Source organism: Blennius ocellaris (genome assembly GCF_963422515.1).
Source record: "Blennius ocellaris genome assembly, chromosome: 15".
Lineage (NCBI taxonomy): Eukaryota > Metazoa > Chordata > Actinopteri > Blenniiformes > Blenniidae > Blennius > Blennius ocellaris.
In genome coordinates this window covers 21,219,991-21,245,834 of record NC_137664.1, presented here as the reverse complement: position 1 = coordinate 21,245,834, position 25,844 = coordinate 21,219,991, and the positions used below count along the sequence as shown (strand labels likewise).

General features: G+C 43.7%; 3 protein-coding genes across 7 annotated transcripts; all 3 read right to left on the bottom strand.

Annotated features, from left to right (window-relative positions):
• Positions 1–1,817: 1,817 nt before the first annotated feature.
• thap1 (THAP domain containing, apoptosis associated protein 1) lies at positions 1,818–6,081 on the bottom strand (the record flags this gene model as incomplete). Its single annotated transcript, XM_080510460.1, has 3 exons — positions 1,818–2,255; positions 4,619–4,811; positions 6,011–6,081. The coding sequence occupies 3 exons, from the start codon at positions 6,079–6,081 to the stop codon at positions 1,818–1,820; spliced, it is 702 nt and encodes a 233-aa protein (XP_080366586.1).
• A 1,544-nt stretch (positions 6,082–7,625) lies between these two features.
• Positions 7,626–11,795, bottom strand: ccdc82 (coiled-coil domain containing 82). Of its 2 annotated transcripts, XM_080510344.1 has the most exons (3): positions 10,791–11,795; positions 10,137–10,334; positions 7,626–10,041 (listed from the first exon to the last, which is right to left on the bottom strand). In XM_080510344.1, the coding sequence occupies exons 1-2, from the start codon at positions 11,379–11,381 to the stop codon at positions 10,170–10,172; spliced, it is 756 nt and encodes a 251-aa protein (XP_080366470.1). In that variant the 5' UTR covers positions 11,382–11,795; the 3' UTR covers positions 7,626–10,041; positions 10,137–10,169. The 2 variants fall into 2 exon arrangements, with proteins under 2 accessions (XP_080366470.1, XP_080366469.1); XM_080510343.1 differs by having other exon boundaries at positions 7,626–10,334.
• A 695-nt stretch (positions 11,796–12,490) lies between these two features.
• LOC308140424 (NACHT, LRR and PYD domains-containing protein 12-like) lies at positions 12,491–25,638 on the bottom strand. Of its 4 annotated transcripts, none has more exons than XM_080510214.1 (11): positions 25,542–25,638; positions 25,331–25,417; positions 21,697–21,774; positions 21,432–21,538; positions 19,510–21,331; positions 18,687–18,860; positions 17,845–18,027; positions 17,427–17,597; positions 14,375–14,557; positions 14,084–14,257; positions 12,491–13,903 (listed from the first exon to the last, which is right to left on the bottom strand). In XM_080510214.1, the coding sequence occupies exons 2-11, from the start codon at positions 25,366–25,368 to the stop codon at positions 13,885–13,887; spliced, it is 2,949 nt and encodes a 982-aa protein (XP_080366340.1). In that variant the 5' UTR covers positions 25,369–25,417; positions 25,542–25,638; the 3' UTR covers positions 12,491–13,884. The 4 variants fall into 4 exon arrangements, with proteins under 4 accessions (XP_080366340.1, XP_080366341.1, XP_080366342.1 ...); XM_080510215.1 differs by having other exon boundaries at positions 19,510–21,328; XM_080510216.1 differs by having other exon boundaries at positions 21,697–21,771.
• Positions 25,639–25,844: the final 206 nt, after the last annotated feature.

The window sequence follows — 25,844 nt, the reverse complement described above, 5'->3', positions numbered from 1 at the left end:
TAGTCCTGATCATAGTACTCTAGTTATCTGTCCTGATCAGAGTACTCTAGTTATCTTTTAGTCCTGATCAGAGTACTCTAGTTATCTTTTAGTCCTGATCAGAGTACTCTAGTTATCTTTTAGTCCCGATCATAGTACTCTAGTTATCTTTTAGTCCTGATCATAGTACTCTAGTTATCTTTTAGTCCTGATCATAGTACTCTAGTTATCTTTTAGTCCTGATCAGAGTACTCTAGTTATCTGTCCTGATCATAGTACTCTAGTTATCTTTTAGTCCTGATCATAGTACTCTAGTTATATTTTAGTCCTGATCATAGTACTCTAGTTATCTTTTAGTCCTGATCATAGTACTCTAGTTATCTGTCTTGATCATAGTACTCTAGTTATCTTTTAGTCCTGATCATAGTACTCTAGTTATCTTTTAGTCCTGATCATAGTACTCTAGTTATCTTTTAGTCCTGATCATAGTACTCTAGTTATCTTTTAGTCCTGATCATAGAACTCTAGTTATCTGAGTTTAGTCCTGATCATAGTACTCTAGTTATCTTTTAGTCCTGATCATAGTACTCTAGTTATCTTTTAGTCCTGATCATAGTACTCTAGTTATCTTTTAGTCCTGATCATAGTACTCTAGTTATCTTTTAGTCCTGATCATAGAACTCTAGTTATCTGAGTTTAGTCCTGATCATAGTACTCTAGTTATCTTTTAGTCCTGATCATAGAACTCTAGTTATCTGAGTTTAGTCCTGATCAGAGTACTCTAGTTATCTTTTAGTCCTGATCATAGTACTCTAGTTATCTTTTAGTCCTGATCATAGTACTCTAGTTATCTTTTAGTCCTGATCATAGAACTCTAGTTATCTGAGTTTAGTCCTGATCATAGTACTCTAGTTATCTTTTAGTCCTGATCATAGAACTCTAGTTATCTGAGTTTAGTCCTGATCAGAGTACTCTAGTTATCTTTTAGTCCTGATCATAGTACTCTAGTCCAGCCACACTATGGGTTCCAGGAAAGAGCCATTCAAGCATCCTGGGGTTTAAACTATTGAAGGAAGTCATGATTCATCTGCCGATCAGAAAAAGTAATTCTGAGACAGTTTTTGAGGAGATTGTATCTCAGTGCCAGAAACGGTCATTTTCAGCATAAAGATGGCAAACCGCAAACAAACAAATACCTGAATATCATTTCTGGACGTTTCAAATATAGTCTGAAAACTATTCTTATTAAAGAAGAGTTTTCAGACTATATTTGAGCCGTCACAAATGGAAACCGTTAATGACAAAAACAATGCTGCGTCATACAACAGCTCACGGGCGGTGAGCTAAAAACTCCACTTACTCTTCTGAAAATGTGAACTTTATTGGCTCTTTGATCAAAAGTTGATTTTTTTTTTTTTTACTGGATCACCTCACATCTTAATGCCGACACGTCCGTAAGCTTTGTTCATTATTCTTTTTACTGGTGGAGCAGCTGCAGTGGTGCTGAAGTGAGATGAGCTTCAAAACCCGCTGCAGCAATTACTTTCTATTTTCAATCCCAATCAGGTCAAATTAAAGTGTTTTTATTCCACCTTAAGCAGTTTATACACACACACACACACACACACACACACACACACACACACACACACACACACACACACACACACACACACACACACACACAGACACACACACACACACACACACACACACACAGACACACACACACACACACACGCACACACACACACACACACACACACACAGACACAGACACAGACACACACACACACACACACACACACACACACACTTAATGTCCTCCTCCTCCTCCATCACTCCAGGCCTTTGAGTGTGTGGTAGATGTGTTTGGGTAATATAACGTATCCCTCTCCGAAGGCCGGAGCCAGATCCGGGTCCCGGTCCGGGTCCAGCTCCGTGTCCATGTCCGGTCCGGTCCGGGCCGTCTGACCCGCCCTCAGCCTCTTCAGCTGCCTCTCCTGACGCCGGCACTTCTGCTGCGTGGTCTTCAGCTTCTTCCTGAGGCGCTCCAGCTGCTGCTCCAGCTGCTCGATGCGCTTCTTCTGCTGAGCCGAGTCCTCCGCCGTGTAGTTGTGGTCGCAGGAGACCGCCGCCGGGTCGCTGCGGGTGTCGGCCGGGCCGGTCTCGGGCTCCGCCTCCTCCTCCTCCTCCCGCGCCGCCGGGTCAGAGGTCAGGGGCAGGCCGAGCGGGAAGTGGAGCTCTGGGGAGAAGGGGTCCTCCAGGGTCTCCGACTGTCACACGGGGGACACACAGGAAGACGTTGGGTGGTCGTCTAGCAGAGACTGTTCTAATCTCAGTGGGCGGAGCTTGTCCTCCATCTTCATTCTAGCCCCAAATAGTAGGACCGTTACAGTCGTGTCGCTTTTCATTATCAGTAACAGTCAAGCAAAAGTGACCGAAATACTTGTGCTAATGTTTTTTTTGGTGTATTTTAGATGCCTTTCCTCTAGTTGGTAGAATTTGAGGTGACTTTTTATTTTCCAGGAAAGCTGTATTTATTAAATAGGCACTGACAACAAGTTGTACAGCCCATCTTCTCTCTAATCAAAACAATACGACTTGGAAAACCTGCCCCTGGTTTCTTTTCTTGCTTTCTTTTTCTTTTTCTTTTTTAAAATATTTTTTACATTCAGCATCAATATGCACAATATTTATTTTGAATATATGAAATAAAGAAACAAAATAAATAGGTACAACAAAAGGACAGAGGGAACAAAAAAAGGGATGTATAAGCCGGCTATAAGACGGCCACATTCACTTTTCCATTATCTCTATTCAATGTCAGTTCCAGTGTCTGGTGATGGTTTTCTTTCCAGCAGATATCAAAACACCAAATCAGTATTTGTTGGTCTGTCCCGTGACAAAGTGAACCTCTCCATATCAATAAAAGTTTTAAAATGCTCACAAAGAATCTAACCAAACACTCTTCCGTTGCAAACTCTCTCCGTGTATGCAATGTTTGAATGTTTAAAGTCAGGGTCATAGCCACACCACCTCATTATTTCTAACTTATCACGCAATTTATACATGTCTTTTTACTTTAACAATGGATTTTGCATCCTGTTTATACGTTTTTCCACATCCTCATTGCCAAGTAATGTAGGAATTTAAGGAATAAGGAACTTTATGGTTCCTGTCGGTGACAACCAGTCGGTAGCAGCAAGGGTTAACTATAAAAGTAGAAGAAATAGAATTAAAATCAGAAGGTAAGAACAGTAAGGTGCAGAGTGAAAAAAAACCCCCGGAGGTGCATAAAAACAGCAGTACGTCCTGTATTACAGTAATAACTGGACGGTCCTCGATGAGTCACACTTCAATGTCTTTCCATCTGTCATGGTCGTCATGGCGACACAGGTTTATCAGTGGCCTGATTTGTGGCGATAAGAAAGAATCTTTCAAATTCGGTACTGCCATACCGCCTCGCTCTTTTGAGAGTCGCAATGTTTCACACCTCTTTCCCCCCCTGAATCTGGAGTTATAAGGTATTCCACTCTGAAATGTGTATTTTGGGAGATTTCTACTGGAAGAGCTTGAAACAAGAAAAGAGAAAGTTCATTTTGAAAGTGGGGAAATTTAAGGGATGCTTTAAAAACTGTTGTTCATCTTCTAAATACGGCCGAGTATATAGTTGTTTATGGTAGTTTTGAAAAGTCATTTGTATTTCATGTTGCGAGAGTGTGGGTCCATAATTGTGGCGATTGTGTTATCTGCCTGTTGTTTTTGCAATTTCCTTGCCAGGAGCCTTGCAGGTTTGGGGCCTGATTCAAATTCGAGGCGACTTCATTGAGAAAAAAAAAAAAAAAAAAAAAAAAAAACAAGTATTGCTGAGAGAGAAGACATTGTAATTGTAAAAAAAAAAAAAAAAAGGGCCAACCAGAAGACAGTCTACAGTCCTCTTAGAACAGGGGTGTCAAACATGCGGCCCGGGGGCCAGAAGCGGCCCGCCAGAGGATCTAATCCGGCGCCATGGGATTTTTTTTTTAAGTATAAAAATGAAAACTGACAGAGGCTGATCTAAAAACACTAGATTGTCAAAAATGACATTCAAAACCGCCCTTGGTCAGAATTTGACCCCCGGCATTAATGCGTCTACGCAACGCCTTTCACAATAAAACAATGAGTCCAACTTGTGTGAAATGATACTTTAGACACGTAAACTCAAAGCAGTTTCCATATGACAACTTGTTTTAATCCTGAATAAAAATATGATACCAGATACAGGTGACTGAGGGTTTTTTTGTTTGTTTGTTTTTTGTTAAATATAATAATATCTGATTTCCTTTAATATGTATATTTCAGAATAGACTGGAAAATTCTTGCAAAAGGAGGAAAAGAAGGAAAGACTTTGCATTTGTCCATATCTGCAGTTTAACATGTGATGTTTGACTTGTTGGCCCTCCAGAGGTCAGATCAGGTTGATGTGGCCCCTCAACTGAAACCAGTTTGACACCCCTGTTTTAGAACAAATTATATTTGGTGCAATGACGACTGGCTCCGCCCACTTTCTGCCAGCGAGCAGGTGAACGTCATCTCCTCACAATGGCCAGTATTTCTGACTAAAACATCACAAGTTGAACTTTCTCTCTCTCTGTACCTTGATGCTGAGGCTGAAGGTGAAGAGCGAGGGCACGGCATTCTCCTTCAGCACTCTGTTGTTGCACTCCCTCTTGAAGCAGTCTTTGGTGAAGTGCTGGGAGCAGATGTTGCTGTACTTGGTTGGTTTGAAGTTGTTCCTCCTCATGGCGGCGACCCACTTGCCACAGACGTCTGGGCGAGCCAGAGGGAACCTGGAGACACAGGAAGCGTCTTGTGGCCGTGACGTGTGCAGCAGGAGGCTCGACGTCACGTCGATGTGACTTTGTCTGCTCGCGGTGCCCAAATGTTTTGATGCATGTTGAATTTTTTTTTTTGGTGTGTTCATCCAATATTACTGCTCCTTGTTGCTGATGCAAACATCTGCAACATTCTCAGACTTCTTCATAAGACAGTATTTAAACTCAATCCTCTCTTACGTCGTAGTTTCTATCTTAAAATTCTGACTAAACATGCTGGAAGTCGTGAAATGATAAATCAGTAATGCACAAAAAGTAAGTAAACCGTGGTGTGGTTAATTTTTCTCTTCACAAAGTTTCATTGCCAATAAATGTGATACTAATGGAAAGTCTGGTTGTTTCCATTTGGAAACAACATGCATTTGTGGCATGATTTTTATCAATCACAGAACCTCATTTCATTTTTTTATTATTAGAATTAGAATTTATTATTATTATTATTATTTAGAAACAATAAATATAATACATCAATAATCTCGCAAATGAATGGAAACTACAACAGTTCACTTAATTAACAGGCTATAACTGAACACACTGAGACATTAAGAGTATATTCTTGATATATGGAGGATATTGTTACAGCACATCGATTTGATCCGGACAATCTGATTCCACAGTCAGAAATTGTTTTATCACACTGTATTATACATCTACTGATGTTTATTATTTCATATTTACACCTTGATGTGTGGTTCCTTAACTCCTGTTGATTCTTCTACTTCAAGTAGTTAAATGTTTATAAGGATTTTTTGTATTCTTCAATTCATTATGTCATTATAACATCCTATGTAATTGATGCTTTCTAATTAAACATTATATTTGCTAATGAATCAATCCATTAAGTATATATCATAAAGAAATCAGGGGCTCCCCACTGGAGTTGAGAGAATCAACTCTTCTTTGTTGGACTCCGGGTAAAGAGTGAGCTCGTCCATCAGTGAAGTGAAGTGGAGAGGAGAAACTGTTCTAATGTCGGGAGAAGTGCTGAAATAGTTTAACAGAGCGGGAGTCTTCCTGCTGGTTCTGGCAGGATGAAGACGCTTTAGATGCTTTAAATGTGCAGCTTCTGTCTGTGACTCCTGCTTTGCGGCTCCTCGCGAGGCTCGTGCTCGTGCTAAGCAGCTCACACACACACTGAACTTACACGGACTTACTTGTGGAATGACACGTCTCTGTCTTTGTGGTAGCGGTTTTTGCAGCCGTACGCGGAGCAGGTCTGCACCATGGCGGCTGGCCGCTCAGAGCGCACTGACAGGCGGGCTGCTGGTGCTCGGCGCTCCGCTGCTTCTTCTGCTCACCTCCGGGACGGGCTTCATTGCCACTAACAAAGATGGCGGTGGAGGTTCGGTCACCTGACCTGCGTCCTCTCGTCTCATTGGTGGAGCGCCTCTTCTCACCTGATGGCGGCGGGCGGGGAGCCCGCTTCGGCCTTTCCACACAGTTTGTGTTCAAATAAAAATAGATGGAGGTTAAAACGTTGCATTAAATATTTACAGAAAAATATTAGAGCCACTCAAAAAAAAAAAAAAAAAAAACCTAAAGCGGTAAATAAAAATGTTATCTTGCACTTCAAGATAAAGGTCAAAATACAATGATGAGATTTTTTTTGTTTCCATCATGCACTTTTTGAAAGAAAAGTGACTGCCTCTACAAAATGCATTGCTGACAGTTTGATGAAGTGGTGAAGCGACACCCCAGAACAGGCCTGAGCTTATAAACAGTGTGGTTATCATCAGTATTAAGCCAATGGATGACCAATGGAGTCCCAGTATGTTTGTATTTTGGGACAGAACCAAAGATAATGCACAAGGTCTCCAATGTTCATTTTACACGTGGGACACATTGGGGTGGCGCCAGTTTTGAATTTGGAGAGACGGGCAAGAGGTAAGTTGGTTCTGTGTAGTATTCTGAGTTGCATTGCTCTGAGATAGTTCTTTTTTTTTTTATTGTTCCAAATGACTTCCCACAAATCATCAGTAATCTGTACACCCAGCTCCCTCCCAATCTACACACATCAACCTCAGTGCATCCCTTCAGAATGTTAGACAGCACACTGATAGATATATTTTTTTTCCCATGGCAGAATATGTATTTTTCTATATCAGAGAGATTTGTATTATTCAGCAGGGTTCGTCTTGGAAGAAGCGATAAAGATAGTTTTTTTTGGTAACTCGTATTGTTTTTATTATGTGATGGAAGGACATAAGAGTGTTATTCTCAAATAAGTCTCTTGAGCAGCAATCTTTAATCATCAAGTCTTTCAGGAAGAGCAGATTTGACAGCAGGTATTTGGACATGTACGTTTCAATATCAAGCCATAAGTAAATAAAATGGGAAACTGAGGGATGAATATCTCAGCCAGTGAACTTTTGTCCCTTTAAAATGTCACTCTTACAACTTTAAGGAAACATTGAGAGACTTTTAATTATTAATTTCCTACGTTTGAACTAATTTTGGTTTCACTATAATACATAAAGCATCAAATAAATGAAAGTTGAGTTAATTCTGACTTTTTTTTTTTAAACGAGTCAAGTTTACAAAACTAAATCCAGCATCATCACATAATGATGTTCATGACGAAGAACAGACGCTGTGAAAATATGAATAAAGACAAGTTTAAATGGTTTTCAAACATTAAGGAAAAGTTTAAATCCTTAAAGGTTTCAAGAATTTCAACGCAAATGCAATGAATCCAACATGCGTGAAAGCTTCTTTGTTTGTAGTACGTTTTATTTTGAAGATGTTCCTGGAGGATCTCAAAGTGAATGTTGAAACATGATCTTCTGCTCAAAAAGAAACTTTATTAAGGATATGTGTTTTAAACACAGCAGGTTGGTCTGATGAGCTTTTTTTTTTACATCCACAGAGCAGAGGAAATAGTAAAACAATAGATTATTAACCACAAACAGGGTTTGGAAACAGGAACAAAGAAAAACTCTTCAAAAAGCTGCATCAGGCTTGTTCATGTTGGTTTCATAGGAACTTTCTGTAAAAAAATAGAGCCAATGAAGGCTTTTAAAAGACACGTCAGATGGTTTAACCACAATAAAATACCTTTTATAATGCATGCTATTATTTGTGTGTCCATGAAGCTGGACTGCAGCGACGGGTTCAATCTAAAGATGTATTATATACTTCAACGTGTTCAATTCTATTTTGTTTATAAAGCAATTAAAACAGTTATACCAGTACGTGAAGGTCAATCGCAAATAAATAAATGAACAGAACGAAATTTTACCATCCGAACAATTAAAATCTTGAGTATCTTTATGTTAAAGACGCGAAACCAAACGGTGGTTTGAACAAACCTCATGCAAGGTTGTCAAACTGATTTAGAAAAAACAAAAAAAAACAGTTTTCCTTTGAATCCTGGTTCCAAACCTCATTCTCACCAGAACCCGACGATCCTGAACCTGCTGCAGGTTCTTTGATCCAACACGTCGAGTCCTCGTCTCCTGACAGAACTCACTTCTGAGCTCGGACTTCATCGGTTCCTCGGCTGCAGAGGACAGACGAGGATAAAGGAGAGGAGGAGATGGAGGTGCTTTTTTTTGTTTTTGTTCATTGAGTCTATTGGAACATGAACGAAGCGCCGTCACTGATCCAGAGGAAGAAGGGAGTAGAACCGAGGAGGAAAGGCCAGAACCGTACCGTCACTTCCCTCTCAGGCCACGTCCACAGACGTTCCTCCACAAACACGAGGACAGTTTAACGGAACACTTGATGGATGAACGACTATTCAAGGGTCAAGACTTTTCCTGAAGCTTCGCGAAAAGAAAAAAAATCGGGCAAAGTTCTTCCATTTTCAAGTTCCACAAAGTCATCTGAGCAGAAATGTTCCTCCACCAAGTGCACTTCCTGGTTCCTCCACACAGTCTGTCCTCTCAACAAGCGTCTCATGTCCCTTGCTGGAGGAGCTGGACTCTTCTTCACCAGGATGAGTTGCAACCCGCGCTTAAACTCGACACACAAATGTGGAAAGTCGATCATTTAACGTTTCAGCTTTTTTTTTTTTTTTCTCATATCCTGACAGGCCAAGACGGTTCAGACAGACACGGAGCGACGGTTCAGACTGTTCTGATCAACACGGGGGGTTCTAGGACGGTCCAGTCCGTCTCCGACTGGGTGGCAACAGGAAACTACTTCTAACTCGTGTCGTTTCCTTTTGGTTTTGAGATGGAACTTTTGACCTTTGAAAGTTTCAATTTAATTTTTAATGAAAAGTTCCAACATCTTTAAAGCAATAGAAGTTTCTCTGTGACGACGGGGGACAAAAATTGTATGAAATGTTGAAATGGACTTTCAGCACTCTGAGGCTAATGCTACTGATGTGGAGCTTCGTCTCCAGTGTTAAAGCTGATTCACCAAAACAAAACAAAAGAAACCCCGACCCACAGTGAGAGACATGCCACGGGCCAGTCTGAGCTCTGATGGGCTGATTTTAGCCTTTGGGCCATGTGTGTGTGTGTGTGTGTGTGTGACACCCCTGGTTTGTAATGAAGATGTAGTGACCACAGAAGTTTGTTTTGACAGGAGGAGGAAAACTTTAAAATGACAAGAACATTTGATTCTGTACCAGAACAAAACAAACAAACATCTGTGACTTCTGTCAGAAGTTCAGCTTTAAAAACACACGCGTTAAAAAGAAAAGAGAGCCTGCCTGAACTGCTCGACTCAAAAGTATCTTCAGGACTGTCGCCGGGTATAGAAAAGTCTGTAAATACTGCAGTACCCACAATCCTCTGGTTCCCAACCCCATGCAGAGTTTTTACATTCAGCACATCTCAGGGGGACGAAGGCCACTGGAGGACGAGCCCCCGACGCCGAGGCGGGAGACGCTCTGGGACCGTCTGTCTCTGACCCCGAACGGCTAAATAAATCAGTTTTGCATACGGTGATCACAAACAAGGTTCAGCGAGGTGACTGGAGCTGCAGACGGTGAGTGGAGGCGGCCAAGGGTTTTTTTTTTTTGTGGGTGCATCATTTTCGAGCAGGTTTCAACCCCGGGCATTTTGTAAAATAGATATAAACCTTATTTGTGATCACACCCCGACCGGCGACGGTTCCCGCCTCGCTGGGGTTCGGGACTGTTGAGCGGCCTTGACTGTGGATCGCTCAAGGATGGAGAGACAAGAGTCACACGTCGGGTCCCGGCGGGCCGTCCACGTCCGTCCTCGTTTTATCTCTACGGCAAAAAAGATGAAACCACCAAAACACGCGGAGCTGTTACACTTCCTGCTGTTCTTTTTCACATTTGAAGATCTTCAACACTGCACTGACAATTTGAACCCATCCTCCAACTTCAGTCTGGTTTCACTCCGACTTCTCTTCCTCTTCCTCCTCCTCCTCCTCCTCCTCTTCCTCCCCCTTGTCTTTCTCTTCCTCCTTCTCCCCATCTTTCTCTTTCTTGTCCTCTTTTCCTCCTGTGCCGGCATCGTCGTCTTCGTCTCCACTGGCTTTATCCTCGTCATCTGCAGGCTGGAAACAAAAAACAAAACAACAATATATATATATAAAACAATGTTTATTTTCCCCTCCTCTTCTTGCATTTTCATTGCTGCTGTACTGGTGAGGTTTAGCTACACAATTCTCTGAGAACCTGAAGACCTAAGAAACTGTTGGTCCTCAAAGTGAAAATGTTTTTTTTTAACCTTTTTTGAAAAGTGTTACCTGGAGGCTTTTATTTTTGTGTCTGGGCGAAGGTGTCTATGCTTGTATGTGTTTACGTAATATGATTGTATTGGGAATGCAATCAGTTTGTGAACTTGAGGTTTGTTTGTTTTTGCAACACTTTGTTGTAGGTGGACTGTAAGATAGGGCAAACGTCCTGTGTCTAGGAATCAATTTTGATATATAATGTTACTTTTTTTTTTTTTTTTTAGGAAGTTTAAGGAACCAAAATCTGAGTTGTGATCTTGAAGATCCGGCTCGCACCTGCTTCAGGCGGCTCCTCCTCCGGTTGGGGACGCGGGCCTTCATCCTCCGGGACAGGGCCAGCAACTTGTTGTGTCTCTGCCTCCTCTTCACCTTCTCCGCCTCCTCGCGCCGCTTCTCCTCCTGCTGCTCCGAGTCAGACTCGTCCTGCCGCTGCAGCCGACTCCGCTTCCGGGGCTGCACCGTCTTCTTGGCTTGACTCCTGCCCTCCTTCTCCCTCTTTCTCTTCCTCTTCTTCTTGTCCTCCTCCTCGTCGTCTTCATCATCATCGTCGTCCTCCTCGCTGGAGGAGGAGGAGCTGTCGTCGCCCCCCAGGAACGAGCGCTTCCTGCGGGCGACCAAGCGGCTGTCGTCGCTGGAGCTGGCCCCGGACTCGCTCCGCTCCCGGTCCTCCTGCTCGCTGTCCTCCTCCTGGGAGCTGTGGAAGTCGGACTGGGAGCCGGAGGAGGAGGAGGAGGAGGAGGAGGAGAAGGAGCCTTCGTCACTGTCGTCCAGGATGGAGGCGGGCAGGCCGATCTGTCGCTTCTTGGAGGCGTCCACCTTGGTCTTCCTCATCGAGGCGAACATCTTCCGCTTGTATAAACTCTCCATGGCGGCTGGAGGTTCCGGACAGCTGGGACATGAACCGGGGACCGGAGAGGTCCGGGGAGGGAGGACCCGAGAACCGGAGAGGGGGAAACCGGGCGACGGTAAACAAGCTAGCTGAAGCTCGCAGGTCAAAACAACGCCAGCATGTCGGAGCCCAGTCCTCAGTCCGAGTCCGCGGAGCTCCTCGGGCAGATTTAAACGGAAGCCGGTTCACCACGACGTTCAGTCCGAGCGCAGCGCCTCGATAACACGGACATTTAGCAGTTTGTATCGGCTTTTCCGCCTCCGGAGCTCCAATCTGCTTCTGTTATTGTTGTTGTACGCTGATTATTCCACAGAAAGCACTTCCGCCACACGCGGCTGCCGCGCCTCCTGCGGCTGGGAGGAGGTACTGCAGGCAGGAGGCCGTCCTGAGAACAGTGCGGGACAGGAGCACTGAGGTACAGTGAGGCGGATACGCTTCACTTTTTCTTATTTGTCGGTGCTTCCATTTTTATGGAATCACAGGAGTGCCAAAATTAAAAGTAAATAAATGTGGAAATATAAAGAGAATCAATAATACCAGAAAATATACAAATGTAGTCCTATTCTTTTTCTATGTTGTTTTCTAAGTAATTATTCCATTTTGTCAATGCTTCTCCTGTTTTGTCTTTGTCATTGAATTTACTGGACGAGTCAAGCCATCTGGAAAAGGCAAAAGCAATACAATGCTATTTTATTTTTTGATATTGCTATTTTTATACTATTTTCCGGACCTCTTGTACGTGATGTCGAGGAGGATCGTGTTTCACACAGAATGCAAAACGACAGTCTTCCTGTTGCCTTTAAGTCACATTTCTGTATGGCTTAACAGGCTGTATGTATCTGGCAAATTTCTTGGTCGCAGGTGAAATGTGTTAAATAGAAGACGTTACAAATGGGAAAACATATGTATGTGGCGCTAAGGAGAAATTTTGCCAGACACAGAAACCATAAAATCTCAAATGTTTTGCCACTTATGTGTGTGCAAATTTTCACAAAGGCTATCAAAAGTTTAGGCTGTCAAAAATGCAATATATATAAAACAAAATTTTTTTAATATTTATCTTCCCCTTTGAAAAAATAAAAATGGAAATATATCACCGTTTAATTTTCGGGCGTCTGCACCATCAACACAATGAATATAGAAGCAAAACAAACAAAAACTCCATGCAGTCAAAATTTACAAGCTCAAAAACAATTAACATCAATGACAAGGTTTTCTGCCTCTGTACATTTTCGTAAATGGATGAACAACCATTTAAATCCTGTAGTCTGGAATACCTTACTTTTACACCAACAACTGAAATACACAATAGTTTCAACTTAGCCACTCGGTGCTTAAAATCAAATTTTGTCCTGTGATTTTCATCCTCTCGAGTGAACACAGATACATTTATTCAGGTTTCCTGGTAAAACTCTTGACTTGGAACATAATTAACAAGTTCTATTATTTCTCCAACTTTTAATAACCCTGATTTAATTTGTTGTCTAAATTTACCTCTGAATTTCTGCACAATAAGAACAAAGTTACATTAAACTTATATTGCTCTCACAAGTATTACCCCACAGTTTGCACAACACAACACTCTCACTGTTTTGTGACCTAAGACATATTTAACTTGGGTCAAAAATATAAATATTCTTTTACAGCTATTTTTTTTTTTTTTACATCTGCCAAAGATGTAATACGATTATCAGCGTATATTTACTTGTTTGTATGTCTGTTAGTGAGATTACATAAAAACTACTGCTCACATTGGGTCGAAAGTTTCACCACAGATGGATGTTTTGAGATGATCCAGATTCTGGAGCAAGATTAAATTCTATAGGCTTTTAAGGATTATGTCAAAACTACATTTTCACCAAATTTCCGAGTCGAGGATAACCTTTGGCCGACGTCAGAAATCTCTGATTGGTCTTGTTTAACATATGATACATGTCAGTTTGCCATCCAGAACGATTCCAAAAAACATAAACTCTGATACCTTCTCACTGTTAACTCCATCAATGGAAAATGAAACTTTATCTTTACTTTGTTTTTCTCAAATTTAACAATAACTTATTGCCACCAAACCAATTTCAGTATTCTCAGATAATGTCTTTAAACTGTGTCTCTTGAACAGAAGAAATTAGCGTCATCAGCAAGCAACACAAAACTTCACTAAATGCATCATTTGATGCATGCATATGTACATTATTGTTTCTTAATAGAAACGATTCACTGAAGCAGCCTGAGATTTACAGAAGTTTACAAGATGTAATCAGCTCCAAGAGGAGGAGGAGGAGGTTCAGTCCACACAGTGATGATTGAGTCACATGCAGAGGATCCCTGGTTCAATGCTGGACTCTCGCAGCTCTTCACACTGCGCCACTGACACATAGTGGCTCTTCTGGTAGCTCCTCTGTCACTCACTGCTGGATGAAGCTCTGCTCCACTCAAGTGGATCTGCAGACACACAGCATCCTCTCTGCTCTCACGCCACCTTTAAATCCACCACCTCCACCTGCAGAGAGACCGGAGGAGAGGAGGAAGGTCTCCGTTAAGAAGGGAGAGCAGCAGGGCTGCAGCTCAGGGCTCATGAAGGACCAACACAACACGCCTGTGGCTCCTCTGATTGGCTGGCTGTCCAGCCCAGAAGCTTCGCAGCATTCTCAGCATAGACTCACTCCAACCATCTACTGACCTCACAGTCTGCAGGCTGCAGTCTGGACTCTTCTCAAGATCAACAAGCTGCTTCACGTCTGAATCCTGCAGCAGGTTGTAACGCAGGTCGAGCTCCTTCAGGTGAGAGGGGTTGGACTTCAGAGCCGAGGCCAGAGAAGAACAGCTGATATTTGAGAAGGTGCAGCCCCACAATCTGGATAAAGACCGAAAGTGGCAGAACAAATGAGGAACCAACCGACCAGACGTGTTCATGGGGAAATGTTAGTGGAGCTGCTCATTTCTCCATCTACAACAGTAACAGTCAACTGACCTCAGAGTCTCCAGACTACACAGGGGACTCTCCAGAAACCCACACAACTGCTGAACCCCCGAATCCTGCAGCTGGTTGTAACTCAGTTCCAGATGTTTCAGATGTGTCAGGAGGGAGGGGTTGGACTTCAGGGCCGAGGCCAGAGAAGAACAGCTGACATCCGACAACCTGCAGCTCCTCAACCTGGGTAAAGAGAGAAAGAAGTGAGGTTAGAGGACAGAGTTTCATCTTGAAGTCACTGAGAGCTGAACACTGTTCAGATGGGAAGTGTTTATAGTAGAAATGTAAACTAAACAATTGAAGCCAACAGTATAATAATTCAGTTCAATTTCCATAGGGCCAAATACAATTTCAAGGCAGAGAAAAATCAAACAATTCCACAGGAGCAAGCATAGGAATTTTAATAGGAAGAAACCTGCAGAACCAAGCCCAGAAGTGGAGAGTTTCTGCAGAACCAAACTCAGGTGGAGAATGAGAGCCCTCAGTATCAAATCTATTCAGAAACTCATTGAGTTCATCAGTCCTGGCCACAGATCCACCCACGCCTTTCTTGGTGGTCTATCTGTAGCCTGTGATGGTCCACATGCCACTCCAGACCTCTATGTTCTTCTGCTTCAGCTTCCACAATAACATTTTCCCATATTTTTCATTAGCCTCTCAGGCCCTGTCAACAGGACAATGCCGTTTCATGTTGATGTCATCAACGCACCTCTCGACCAGATAACCCTGCAACCATTTCCGTAACGTCACATGACAACAACAACAATGGTGGACACGCTCCAGATCAAGCTGCAGAAGCTACTGATGCTATTTGGTTTGAAAAGGTAAAACAATGCTTGGGACGGGGTCCTCTTTATGGAACCCGTATCGATGTGCTGGGTAACTCAAGGAAGGAGTTAATAAAAACAGTTGGGTACAGTACTTTTGGTACCATCTATGCCTTTTGTCAGTGGAAAGCACAAAAACCCATGAAGGTGGTGAGTGTAGAAGACATACGGCTTGGCTATCAATGGATCATTCAGATCCACAAGTGGACTTGGGGTTACCTGAACGGGAGAGACAAGAACGAAATAGTACCACCTGATGACCAATGGGAAGTTGAGAATATTCTTGTTGGGGCTAAAGTGAAGGGAAGAGTTGATATCAGCAGTGACCATCACCGTGTTAATGTAAGCTTAAAACTGACACTGAGAAAAAGCAGGCAGAGGATGATGAAAGAAATGTCATGTGGAGAAGCTGTGTGAGCCAGAAGTAAGGAATACCTTCATCCTTAATTTGAAATTTCGCCATGTGGTTCCCCATGCTCGCCGTTTGAGGATCTCCGGAACCCAGAGGACACGACCCCCCTACAGGAGACATGACCTGGAGCCACACAGCCAGAGCTGCTGAAAGCCTTGGACATTGTGGGGCTGTCCTAGTTGACATGCCGATACAGTTATCGCATGGACCTCAGATACAGTCTATTTGGACTGGCAGACCGGAGTGGTGGTCCCCATTTTCAAGAAGGGGAAGGAGAGAGTGTGTGCCAATTATCAGGGCATCACACATCTCAGCCTCCCTGGGAAAGACTTTGCAGGAGTACTGGAAAGGAGACTTCAATCAATAGCTGAACCTTAGATACAGTAAGAACAATGCAGATTCCATCCTGGCCATGGAACAACAGATCAGCTCTTCACCATCTCACAGATGGGGCATGAGAGTTTGCGAATCCAGTCTAAATGTGTTTTGTAGACCCGGAGAAGGCTTTGGACCAAGCCCACCGAGATGTCTTGCTGGAAATGCTGAGGGAGTATGGAGAACTGGAGCTACTGCTGCAGGCTATCCAACCTTTGTACTTCCAGTGTGAGAGCTGCAGCTTTATATGTGGCATTAATGCAAACTTGTTGAAGGTGAGTGCTGGATTCCACTAAGGTTGAACACTGTCACCCCTTAAGGGGTATGTTCATGATTTTCATGAACAGAGTATCGAGGCACAGTTGAGGCCACAAGGGCATCGTGTGGGGGTGGGGGGTTGGCACCTGCGGTGTTCCATGTAATGGTTCACTTCAGTGTGAAGTGGTTGGGATATGGATGAGCACCTCCAAATCCAGAGTACATAATCCTCTTATGGTACAGGATGGCATGCCCACTCCAAGTATGGGGATTGGGGGGCACCTTCTCTAGGTGGAGGAGTTTAAATATCTGAATCACTCTGAAGTTGTATCGGAAGCAAAACAGCAACCAGAGAGCTGAACATATGTCAAAGTGAACGAGCGGGCTTTGGTAAAGGAAGAGTCTGTACGGATCAGACTTTTTTCCCCAAGAAATATCAATTAACTTTACAAATTTAGAAAAAGCCTTTTATAGTATCCACCGAGATTGTCTCTGGCGCATCTTATGGGAATACAGAGTTCCACCATAAAATGTTCCGAGAGCTTTTACAACAACTTCACTTGCAGGGTGAGGAACAGCAAGTACAGTCTGGAAATCAAGACTGGTATCAGGCAGGGCTGTCCAATGTCAGCACTGCTCTTCAACATTGCTGTCGACTGGGTCATGCAGTGAAAAACGAACACATGACGTGCAAATAGCAAAACACAATAAAACAATAAAACAATACATTTGCAACAAATAAAACTGGAGCAAAGTCCCCATTTTTATTTGCATTGGTTTTTCTAGATGGGTTGGACACAGGAGCCACTAGGATCAACTTCAGTTCACTTCAGTTTTTTGTTAAAATTTAAAAAGCTCAGCAGAGCTGCAGAGAGCTTTGCATCTTTTTCTTTTGACAGCGAGGACTTCCACCATGGAGATCAGTGACGGTTTCATCCAGAACAGATCAGCCTGCTTTGAAATTTTAAGATGAACACAGAGCATGTCAGAGGTTTAAAGTGAATTGTCCACTGCATGTGGAGCTCCACACAGCTCTGCCTTGGTCACAGGACTAAAGCACAGAGAAGAATTCTCAATTTCTCATAGAGATCCTCAGTGGGGATCATCTCGTGTCGGCCTGATGTCTGACTTTTAGTGTCAACACAACTTTCACTGCACATAAACACAAATGGAGTCTGACCTCAGAGTCTCCAGACGACAGAGTGGGCTCTCCAGAAAACCACACAGCTGCTTAACTCCTGAATCCAGCTGGTTCAAACTCAGGTCCAGATGTTTCAGGAGGGAAGGGTTGGACTTCAGAGCTGAGGCCACAGAAGAACAGCTCATCTCTGACATCTTGCATCTCTCCAACCTGAAAAAAAGAGAAACCACCAGAACAAATGACTAAATGATGAGACGTGTTCACATGTTCTCCACATCACTGTGTCCAGATCAATGAGCGGTTCTGCTGTTGAGGATCTTCATCACACACTTCATGTCCACACACACATCAGTAAGAAGCTGCTGAGCTCAGTCCATCTCTCACTGCAGGACCAGCGTCTCAGATCACAGCAGCTCCACAAACATTTCTCTTTCTACAACAGTAACAGTCAACTGACCTCAGAGTCTCCAGACTACAGAGTGGACTCTCCAGAAAACCACACAGCTGCTGAACCCCTGAATCCTGCAGCTCGTTGTAACTCAGGTCCAGATGTTTTAGATGTGTCAGGAGGGAGGGGTTGGACTTCAGAGCTGAGGCCACAGAAGAACAGCTGATATCTGACAACCTGCAGTCATCCAACCTGAATATAGACAAAGAAGTGATATTAGAGGACAGAGTTGTTGGGTATCGGCAGTCTCCTCCCTCTTCCTTCTCGTTTCTGGTGTCCCCCCCACCCCCCCATAGACTTTTTGAACTCTCGACTGCGCAGCCAATGCTACTGGCCAGCGTGGCGTGGCCATAACAAATAGGCGCTGACCTCTGGTAGTGGCAAAAAGCCACCAGCCGGAACCGTTACAATGAGAGAAAGTACAGCTACTCTAAGACTTTACAACCCATCTGGCTCAGTTAAAGCTGTGAAGTGCAATTAGAATTTCAAGGAAATACATCAGTGCATGCAGTTTTTCTTTAAGAGAATGTGTCAGTCATTAGTACAGTCTTTCCAAATTTCCAAAGAAACTATGGAAAAGAACATGGGCGTCCATGCCTGGGGGTCTGCAGAGACACGGTGCCTTATAGGGACCTGGGCAAAGGAGTCCGTTTAGCGCAAGCTGGATGGCTCATAAATGCATGTTGGACCATTTTGCCTAAAGCGACGTCAAAGTATTAACACTTTCCGAATACAATTGGTTAGTCTCAAGCATAAAATACAGACAAGTGTAAAACATTTGTGCCAGGGCTCACAGAGATCCACTCAGTGATTTGCCTTCAAGACTTTCTGACTTCACACAGTGAACTGACCTCAGGGTCTCCAGCTTACAGTTTGGACTCTCCAGTCCAGCACACAGAAACTGCACTGATGAATCCTTCAGCTCGTTGTTACTCAGGTCCAGATGTTGGAGATGGGAGGGGTCAGACTTCAGAGCTGAGGAGATCACTTCACAGTGAGAATCAGAGAGTCGACAATCAGAAAGTCTGCAATGAGACAGAACGTTGTTATGAGAGAGGACTCTTTGTTGGTCTCTTGCTGTTTGACTCCAGAACTTCAGCTCTTCTCTGGGTTCCGTTGGCGGTGCTCTTTCGAGGACCTTACCCATTTGCGCCAAGAAATACAAATACTCTGAGCTCCTGTTTGGTCCAAAAGCACAGACAACAGTCACAGTTTACATCCTCGCCACTGTAAGCCACAGGGAGGCGACCCTCTTGTCCCCTGGCATATAATCCAACTGTGTGGCTGCCAGGCCATCCATTATCAAGGCATATGGTTGCAGACTAATGCCATGCATGGAGGTGAACCCAACTTGATCTCGTCAGTATGTCTTAACCTCCTGCACCAGCTCTGGCTCCTTTCCCCCCCAGAGAGGTGAAGCTCCAAGTACCAACAGCCGGGTTTCTGTTGCAGGGGCTCATGATGCTACACACATACTTAGTTCTCATTTTTGGTTATAATAATTGATAGACAAATTGAAATTATGTAATGCAAAATTCACCAGGAATTTCCTGAACCTTTATACCAGTCAGCTAATTGTTCCTTCATGATGGATCATTGAGGAACATCGCCACAGTGGAACTACTTTCTCCCAACATCAAAGAGACATTTGATCATGATGACATGTGGACTCACCCAGCCTTCCTGCAGTTCCTCACAGCTGGGATCAATCTCCATCGTCCCTTCACTGATGTGTTGTACTTCTCCAGGTCCAACTCTTCCAGGATCTGGTCTGACATCTGCAGCATGTAGGCCAGAGCTGAGCAGTGGATCTCTGAGAGTTTCTTCTCTGATCTGTTCTCTGACTGTAGGAACTCCTGGATCTCCTGCTGTACTGAGAGGTCCTTCATCTCCACCAGACAGTGGAAGATGTTGATGTATCTGTCAGGAGAGATTTCATCACTGTTGATCATCTTCAGGTTCTTGATGACTGTCTGGATGGTTTCTTGACTGATCTCTGTACGACCCAGCAGACCTTCTAAGAGTCTCTGGTCAGATTGGAGAGAGAGGCCATGAAGGAAGCGGACAAACAGGTCCAAGTGGCCGTTCTGACTTCTGAGAGATTTCTGCAGGACTTTTTTCAGGAAATAATCAAGAGATGTGAACTTGTCGTCATGATGATAATGACTGTATTCATCACGGTCCTCTCCAATGAACGCCCACAATGCATCTGTCTTCATGTTGGTGAAACAGTGGAACAAGTAGACTGCAGCCATAAACTCATGAACACTCAGATGGACGAAGCTGTAGATGGGCTTCTGGAAGATCACAGACTCTCTTTTGAAGATCCGAGTACATATTCCAGAGTGCAGCGAGGCCTCGGTCACATCCAGACCACACTGCTCCAGGTCTTCTTGGTAGAACATGATGTTTAATTTCTCAAGATGTACTAAGGCCAGCCTGCCCAGCTTCAGAAGAACCTCCCGGTCAGCCTCCGTCAGCTCCTGAGGGCCCGTCTCATGTCCTTCATGGTACTTGAGCTTCTTCCTGTGTGTCTGAACCAGAACAAAGTGGGAGTACATGTCAGTCAGGGTCTGGGGCAGCTCTCCTCTCTGCTCTGTGGTCAACATGTGCTCCAGAACGGTGGCAGTGATCCAGCAGAAGACTGGGATTCCACACATGACGTGGAGGCTCCTGGAGGTCTGGATGTGGGAGATGATTCTGCTGCTCAGCCCCTCATCACTCAGCCTCCTCCTGAAGTACTCCTCCTTCTGGGCGTCAGTGAAGCCTCGCATTTCTGTCCATCTGTCCACACATGACGGAGGGATCTGATTGGCCGCTGTGGGTCGGGAAGTGATCCAGACCTGAGCTGAGGGCAGCAGATCCCCCCGGATGAGGTTTGTGAGCAGCAGGCTGACTGAAGACTGGTGTGAGACGTGGACCACCTGCTGGGAGCTGTTGAAGTCCAGAGTAAGTCTGCTTTCATCCAGACCGTCAAAGATGAAGAGCAGCCTGCAGACCGCCAGCTCCTCTGCTGTCACCTTCTGTAAGGCTGGATGGAAAACATGGAGCAGTGTGAGAAGACTGTACTGCTGGTCTCTGATCAGGTTCAGCTCCCTGAAGGAGAGCACCACCAGCACCCACACGTCCTGGTTCTCCAGGCCCTCGGCCCAGTCCAGAGTGAACTTGTGCACCGAGAAGGTTTTTCCACTGCCGGCCACGCCGCTGGTCAGAACCACTCGGATGTGTCTGTGCTGTTCAGCTGAAGTTCTGAAGATGTCCTGACACCTGATGGCAGTGTCATGGAGGCTCTGCTTCCTGGAAGCCGTCTCCAGCTGCATCTGCTCCGGCTCCCTCTGATGGTCCTCACTGTGTCCCTCTGTGATGTGGAGCTCAGTGTAGATCCTGTTGAGGAGGGTTCCTCCTCCTGCTTCGTCACTTCCTTCAACCACATGTTCACATCTGCTCCTCAGACTCTTCTTATGTTCCTCTAGAACCTTCTGCAGACCACCACCTACTGAAAGACAACAACACTCTGATGGCACACACACAGCAAGGCTTCATGTCTCTACAACACAACAAGTCCAGTGAAGACAGACAATGATGTCCACTCTTACTCTGTACAGCTCTGCTTCTGGATCTTTCTTCACGCTGAGGAAAGCAGGAGCCTCCAGGTGAAGAACCCTGGCAGGACAGCTGCTGCTCCTCATCATCACTCCTCTGTCTGTGGGCAAAGGAACAGTTACTTTGAGCACCACAACACACAGCAAAGACACAAAGATCCAGCTTCAATTCTGACACTGCTTCAAAATACTGGAACTGAATCTCAACATCTCCCACTCTGGTTTTGAGGAAATATAAGGAAAACAAACAGCTTCTTACTTTTCGTGTGAAGGTCCAGGTTCACCACTGAAGTACGGTGGAGCTTCTTTGGACCAGTCACTCTTCATGGACAACCTGCTGGATCCAGAACAACAGGAATAAGTTGTAGGTGATAAAGACAGACGGACATCAGAGTGAGGCTGTAATGTTGGAAAGGAAATGCATGTTCGTACATCTTCATATAACATGGAGGTCAGCAAATCAGATGGTCCTTGTTGTACCAAGATCCAGAGTACAAACTAGAGGTGGCTGAGCCTTTTCCACGGCTGCTCCCTGTCTGTGGAATGGTTTTCCTCTCCACATTAGAACTACACCGTCTCTTGAGTGCTTCTAGTGTCGACTCAAGACTCACATGTACTCGCTGGCCTTTAAGTATTTGAACACTGGGAAGCTGTGACATTGTTTTTTACCCTGTTTTTTTTTAAGTCCCTGTTGACTGTGATTGTTTACTCATTGTTGCCCTTTTTTGTTTTATTGTTTTATTATTACTTTTAACTGTGAAGCACTTCGTTCAACCTTGGCTGTTATGTTAAAATGTGCAATAGAAATAAAGTTGGATTGGATTCTAATTATGCGCCTTATAAATTACAGCTAGTGTGTTAGGGTTGACAATATTGTGTATTTTTTTACCTTTGCCAATAAAAGTTGAGCAACCAACGAAGTTGGCTGAGAAGATTATGCGTTTGTCTGAGTATATTTATTTATTGGTTTGTATGTATTTTAACAACTTTTCGCAAAAACTACTCAGCCAAATGGCATGAAATCTTCATGGAGGATTTGTCATAATCCAAGGACCAATTGATTAGAAAAAAAATCTTTTGAAGAAATGAGAGGAGATCAGCATCTGTTGCCATGGAGATGCGCCTTGACCAGGTTTTCACACAGTGATGTTGCTCCCTGACCTACACAGTTCGCATCAATATGAGCTAATGGCTAAGAAGCTAGCAATGCCAACTCGGTTCCAGTCCTAAATGTGGTGTTGGTGAAGGACTGCTCTCTACTGAGTGTAGTTGTAGTTCAACAAATCCTATTTTTTTGTCAGATTATAGACTTGGAGCATGAAAGTCAGCTTGATTTGCAAATCAAATGACCTTCTGAAGTAAAATAAATAGGATCAATGTTCTATAATTATTTTCACACCATAGCTTGGATCAGGAAGAATGAGGGAGCTATATAAGTAAAGTGAATTATAATCTAGTACTGATCTGATTTTACATATCATCATTTATGTTTTACAAATTTTGACTTAAGGATATTCATTTGCGGCTTCCAACTAAATTTTTTATCAACAGGAATTCTTAAATATGTATCTGCATGCACTTATTCAATTTCTTTACCATTCATTTTAATGACTGACTTTAACTTTCCGGTTTCCAAAGATGATTTTTGTTTATTTACTGTTTATTATTGTCGAACCCTCCTTTTAATACTGTGAGCACTTGCAGGTCTTTTCCTGCACAATAAAAGCTGGTATCATCAGCATATGATATATAATCCACTTTTTAGAATATTACATGCATTGTTTATGTACATAATAAATATCTTGGGCCCCAAAATAGATCCTTGTGGAACACCTGTAATAATTACTTTGTCTGAATCAACATTATTGATGTGGACACACTGGTCTCTATTGCTGAGGTAGCTTTCCAGCCAAGCGTAAGCAGTACCCCTGACACCATACAGCTAAAGCTTTTTTTAGGAGCAGCACGTTGGTCTACCATGTCAAAAGCATTACCTAAGTCAATGAAGACGCCCACAGTATATTTTCTGTTAACAATTGCTCTTGCAATATCCTCAGCAAGAGCTACTGTATGACTCCGACCTAAACGATCAGCAGGTCATGCTTCCAGATTTTGACGATGACTGGCTGGAAGCTCCCTGGAACATTTTCCCCGAGTGCTCCCTCTGTTGTAAGTGATGAGCAAAGCCGGAAAGTTGTCAGTCATGAGGAGCATCAACTCTCTTCGAGTACCGATCGTCACTTAACAGGTTGTATTTTTCCAACACAATTATCGAGCCCGGGTACAAACTGTCTTCTTAAGATTTTTGAAAATTGTGAAAGAAGGAAAGTGGGTATATAATTAGAAAATAGATGTCTGTTACCAGTTTTTGCTTTTTTTATTTTACCTGGAAAAATACTGAATTGACTGATTGCAAATGTATATCAAAGGTATTACGATTGGTTTATGATTTCTATATTACAACAGACTGTTGACCTTTTGTTCTCAAATGTATGTACACTACCCATTATTTCATTTTCTTTCATGCATGCATAGAAGGAGTTGGAATTGTGATTTATAATATTGGCAATTCTGGGGTGTGCACAGGCCCGCCCCTCCCTACACGCAGAACACGCGCTGTGCGTCGGGCCCCGCGATCCATGGGGGGCCACATTTTGTGCAAGTGAATTGAATTTCCCTCGGGATCAATAAAGTATCATCATACTCTGCAAAAGCGCAAAGGATGCGCGTGCATTTTGCCGAGAGGCGCGTAGAACACCGCCACCAAGTCAGCCCGAGGCAGGAGAGAGAGAGAGAGAGAAAAAAAGAGAGACGCAATGATTGAAAGCGCGAAGCGTCACCATCTGACCAATCAGCGGTCAGATGGGCCGGCAGGCAGTTGTTTACAGGTGGAGAGGAGAGAGAGAGAGAGAGAGAGAGAGAGAGAGAGAGAGAGAGAGAGAGAGAGAGAGAGAGAGAGAGAGAGAGAGAGAGAGAGAGAGAGAGAGAGAGAGAGAGAGAGAGAGAGAGAGAGAGAGTAGAGAGAGAGTAGAGAAAGAGAGACGGCTTCCAAACATCAATACGATTCAGGAGCTAGCAAAAGAAAGAAAAAGTCCAAACAGTCAGAGGCTCGTGCTTCACTTGAAGGTGGGATGTTGTTGAAATAAAAAAGAAAAAACTTTGTGGCATAAAAGTTTTTTCAGAGGTGTGCATCTATAAAGTTCTTGTTCCACTGTTGATAGAGGCTGTTCATTTGATTCGTTAGTAATCGTAATTTATTATCATTATTATTATTATCATTATTATTATGTTATTGGAAGGGGGGCCCCAAAATAAAATCCTGCTTAGGGCCCCCACTGGGCCTGGGGCGGCGCTGGGTGTGCATCCTTAGATTCTACAATTTCACTTGCCAAATAGTTACCCCTTGGGTCAGTTGACGCACATTTGCATCAAATGAGACATGGCTCAAAAGAACTCAATTGGAAAAGAAGTACTAAATGAAGATCAGTGAGGGTGTTCTGGAAGACAAGTTTCTGCCGTAATAAAGTGAAATTGAGTGATCAGTGCCGCGCTGTCCATTTATATTGTCCAGTGAATTGACATCATATCACTTCACGAAGTTGCGCATTAACAAGTCAGAACATTTCTGGCTTTAACGGCACCAGTGTTGAGTTTAGTCTGGCGGATGTGTTTTAAGTCTTCATCATTTTCTGAGAATAACTGCTCCTCCATTACAAAAGCTGCGCTGCAGGCTCTTTGGTTGGTCAGATGCTTCAAAATGAAGTGGGTGAGATATCCTGGGTATGTTTATCCCGTGAAGGAATGCCAAATGATATGCTTAACTGAGCTGCAAGTTTGAATAACAGAATCCGCAGATACCATCGGGTCGTAGGGCGTCAGCTGACATTCCTTACCTGTCCACAGACTGTACTCCGTCCTCCTCCTCATCCATATTTGCAGCCAGAGTGAAAGAGAAACAATCGACCAGATTCAGGACAAACCTCTTTTACACACACACACACAAAAACAAAACACACACTGGTTTCTTTTAAAGTTCTCAGAGACTAAACTCACTCACACTTGAGACAAAGACATGAAGAAGACAAAAGTTGGACAAACACTCACTCTGCCTCTCTTCCTTCGACACAGTCGACTTTAAGTTGGACAACTCACTCAGTGCGTCACTTCATGCCTTCCTGGTTGAACTGCTTGATCAGCTGACACAGTTGCTCCTCCCACATCATCAGAGGCCTGGAACACCGATGGTCTCTGGTCAAGGAACCTTCAGGGATCAAGGGTTTTCCACGGTCACCTGTGCTGAATGACTAAACTGCTCTGCAGCTCGTGAAGTGTTCCGGATAAGAGATCAACAATTTTAAAACGCTCCGCCTCCTGACTAAACACTTCTCTTGGAAAGTGACCTGCTAT

Bases quoted from the DNA above. Each gene is read 5' to 3' on its own strand.
- ccdc82 (XM_080510343.1), bottom strand. From the start codon at position 11,381: ATGGAGAGTTTATACAAGCGGAAGATGTTCGCCTCGATGAGGAAGACC. The intron at 10,335-10,790 runs GTGCGAGCCGGA...TTTTGTTTCCAG, and splicing joins GGAGGAGCCGCCTGAAGCAG to CCTGCAGATGACGAGGATAA.
- LOC308140424 (XM_080510214.1), bottom strand. From the start codon at position 25,368: ATGGATGAGGAGGAGGACGGAGTACAGTCTGTGGACAG. The intron at 21,332-21,431 runs GTAAGAGTGGAC...GTTGTCTTTCAG, and splicing joins CAGAAGCAGAGCTGTACAGA to TAGGTGGTGGTCTGCAGAAG. The intron at 17,598-17,844 runs GTCAGTTGACTG...TCTTTTTTTCAG, and splicing joins TGTAGTCTGGAGACTCTGAG to GTTGGAGAGATGCAAGATGT.